Raw genomic sequence first — 3,415 nt, 5'->3', positions numbered from 1 at the left:
GGGTAAATACCTATAACTGATTACAATCTGGAGTGTGTGTGTGTGTGTGTGTGTGTGTGTGTGTGTGTGTGTGTGTATGTGTGTGTGGGCACGTGAAGGCCAAGTTATAAATCTTCTCTGCCAAAAGAATAATAGCCTTTTCCCCTGGTCCTGGATGACATTATCATAATCAGATGAGGCCTGCAGACACAGGAGACCCGCTTSGGTCCAAACAGATGTTACCTTTTTAAACGAGGGGTTCTGTTTGTTCTGCAGGCGTTTTTAAGACTGAAAAGAGAAAGTTTTTAATGTTCGCTGCCTCTTGAAAGAAGCAGAAATATATATTTTCATTGGACTTGTTTGAGTTTTTGCTTATTTTTCCTGCCTTTCATGTCAGTTCGATATTGTCTCTCTTTAACGACACGTCCTCTCCGTCCATGATTGTTTCTTGTACAACCTGACTTCCTGCCGCTCCATTCAGCTCTTCTTCTTTTGTTTTCAAACAGAATACTCTATCTGCCCCTCAGGTGAGCGTGTCCTCTGCTAACAACATAAACCACGTCTTAAACGTAATCTTCAGCGATTTAATCCATCAGTAAAATCTATAATCTCCTTCACTGCTTCTTTCTTTGCTGTTTAAATCAGTTTGACCTGATGTTTGTGTCGATTTCTTCCACTGTGGGATTAGTTTTAACCCATGGCTCGGTCTTAGTCCCATTAAAGCCGCCAGAAACACAGCTGTCTTCAATGCCCCGTGGCCCAATTACAATCCCACGAGTCCTCGTGGGAAAACAGTCAGAGCAGTCGTTCCTTTCTTTGAGAACAAACAGACAGACGCTCAGCAGAACAGCTGATGTTCACATTCAGGGTTAAAAAAGGGTTTTTCTCCAATCGGGTGGATTATATAACCGAGTCGCTGCAGGAGCTTTTTATTAGTTTTGCTGGAGTTTGGCAGCCTGTAGCTACCTCCAGTATGAAGCTTTTATACATCTGTTATTATTGTGGGAGTTAAAAAAACAAAAGTAAAAGAGGAAACGCCAAAATAAGAGTCACATTTGAACATATATTCTAGGATCATTGACGTAGGTAAATGTGCTAACCAATTACCATTGGCATTGCTCCGGTGATCAGCTAATAGCAGAACTAATTTTTCATTTATTGTATTCACTTGTTCACTAACTTAGAAAACCATTAGCAGACCAGTCAGCTTCTGTTAAATTAGGCTTTGCCAACTTTAAGTCAGCTAACAGCTAACTAACAAGCTAGCATCAACAGGTTTGTCAGTCCCGATGGAAGGAGACGAACACAAGTGACAGTCGTGTTAGCGATTAGCATTAGCTTCCGCTTATTGGTTTTGCATGTTTAGCATTAGCTTCCACTATTTTTTAAACTTGTTTAGCATCAGCAAAGCTTTAATTAGTGGATTATGAGTTAGCAAAGTTAGCTGCACCTATGGTGGTTGGTTTACACAAACTGATCAGATGACTTGTCATCATTTCCGGTTTGTGTGTTTTTGTCCTTTTTTTTAAATCAGTATTTACTACTTCAAGGCATTAATTGTTTACATGACTCCTGCTATTTTCATATTTTATTTTTAACATTTATCTCAAAAAGATGCTGAACTTATGCAATTTTTTACCAAATAACAGTCACATTATTTAATATCCATTTCTATAATTTCCAGGATTATAGCTGTTTATATTACCTCTAGAACAGGGGTGCCCAAATATTTTCCCCGAGGGGGCCAAAATGAAAATCTACCCAGGGCTGCGGGCCAAATGCAGTAAGATAATACATGAAATACAATTTTTTTAAGTAAAGTCCTTTATTTTTAACAATTAAGCTGTGCAATGTCCCTCTTTTGTTTTAGTCTGTGCACTTGGAGAAAGTCTGCCATACACTCAAGTAGCAAAGGCTCATGGGACATATCATAAATTGATAAAATATGAGTTTTGTGGCCTTATAAAGTGTGCAAATCTACATGTGGGGTTAAATCTGATCTAAATATTTCTTGTTGTTTCATGTTTCATGTTTAATCCTAATAAATCAAAGATAAAGTCAGCACCATGAATGAAAACTACCTTCACTACAGCCCTTTCATATACCGGTAGTCATTTGACCAACGGAAATACTGTGTTTCTACATGGGATAACAGCTTAGAACCTTGTAACTTTGGCAACTGTGGGTGGGCCAAATCAAATGGCTTGGCGGGCCAAATTTGGCCCACGGGCCCCACTTTGGGTTCCTCTGCTATAGATTGAGTTTAAAACTACACATCAATGCAGTTTTTATCTGTAATTTAGTTTTTTAGCATTCTCAGCAGAAAACAGAAACTGTAGCGCAGTAAGTACAGCCTTTTTTTAATAAAAATGAAAGATTTAACCATTTACTCTTTTATTTAGCAACTAAGTGTTTTTTGCTAACAAACATCTTGTTTATTTATAGGGGAAAAAGTTATATATTTTTTTACTTTTCATGATCATCTCCACATCTGCATGTTCAGATCCACCAAATACGTTTTAAAAATAAATCAGAGATTCAAAAACACAGAGGTGTTTCTGTGTTCATCTGTATGTTTGACTGAATCTGTTCTGAAGCAAATGACTGAAAATGTTTCCTGTCCTTCCCCCTCTGCAGCACTGTGAGGAGAACCAACTCAAACGAACACGTAGGGACTCTCACTCGGAAGGATTCGGGCGACTCGAAGGGCAACCGAACCAGAGCCGGGTCCACCGGCAGCAGCTCCAGCAGCAAAAGGAGCGACAGGTACAACGAGAATCAAGTGTTTTTCTCCGTGTCTCACTGAGCTGGAAGTCTCTTCAGTCGAGTCTAACAGAGCAGAAAACACTATTTTCCTATTACAACACTTGAAATGAAAAAGAAGAGGTAATTTTGTGGCTGCTGAGCTGCTGATTGACAGCTGTGTGTTTACTCATTTACTTTGCAGCAAACAGAGGGATCCAGTGTTCAACGCAGGTAAGAGTCTGAAGCTCTTTGAGTTTTCCTGCTGTGGTACAACTCCTCAGAAAGAACAAAGATCAGATGCTCAGTGGTTCTCTGTGTCTGCAGAAGATCAGTTCYTTTTATAGTTCTCATCTAAAGAACTATTTGTTTATCATTTTTCCTCATTTCGATGGAAGACTGAAGGTCTTTGTATCACAGAGGACCACTCAGAGTTGTGACGTCCCGCCTTTAAATGTTAAACATCGTTTCCATCATCCATGATTTCCCTCACCCATKTCTACATCCTCACGCTCCATTTACCTGCAGCTTTTCATCCTAATCAACCTTTTCTGTGTGGTTTCTATTTGACACACTGGAAAATGTAATCACAAAATGTTTTTCTTTCTTTGTCCTGTAAACTGATTCGATGCTGTTTTCTAATGCGGTTCAGACAGAAGAATCCAAACTTTTATGTATATATATATATATATAT

General features: G+C 38.9%; 1 protein-coding gene across 6 annotated transcripts in view; it reads left to right on the top strand.

Annotated features, from left to right (window-relative positions):
• The window catches only part of eml1 (EMAP like 1), a gene marked incomplete in the record, with an annotated part of 59,370 nt that overhangs the window by 41,508 nt on the left and 14,447 nt on the right, over positions 1 to 3,415 (top strand). For all 6 annotated transcript variants that reach the window (XM_014014038.1, XM_014014055.1, XM_014014029.1 and 3 more), the window contains 2 exon segments: positions 2,617 to 2,745; positions 2,927 to 2,955. In XM_014014038.1, coding sequence (XP_013869492.1) covers positions 2,617 to 2,745; positions 2,927 to 2,955 — 158 coding nt within the window.

Source organism: Austrofundulus limnaeus, unplaced genomic scaffold (genome assembly GCF_001266775.1).
Source record: "Austrofundulus limnaeus strain Quisiro unplaced genomic scaffold, Austrofundulus_limnaeus-1.0 Scaffold2, whole genome shotgun sequence".
NCBI lineage: Eukaryota > Metazoa > Chordata > Actinopteri > Cyprinodontiformes > Rivulidae > Austrofundulus > Austrofundulus limnaeus.
This window is presented reverse-complemented; position numbering and strand designations above follow the sequence as displayed.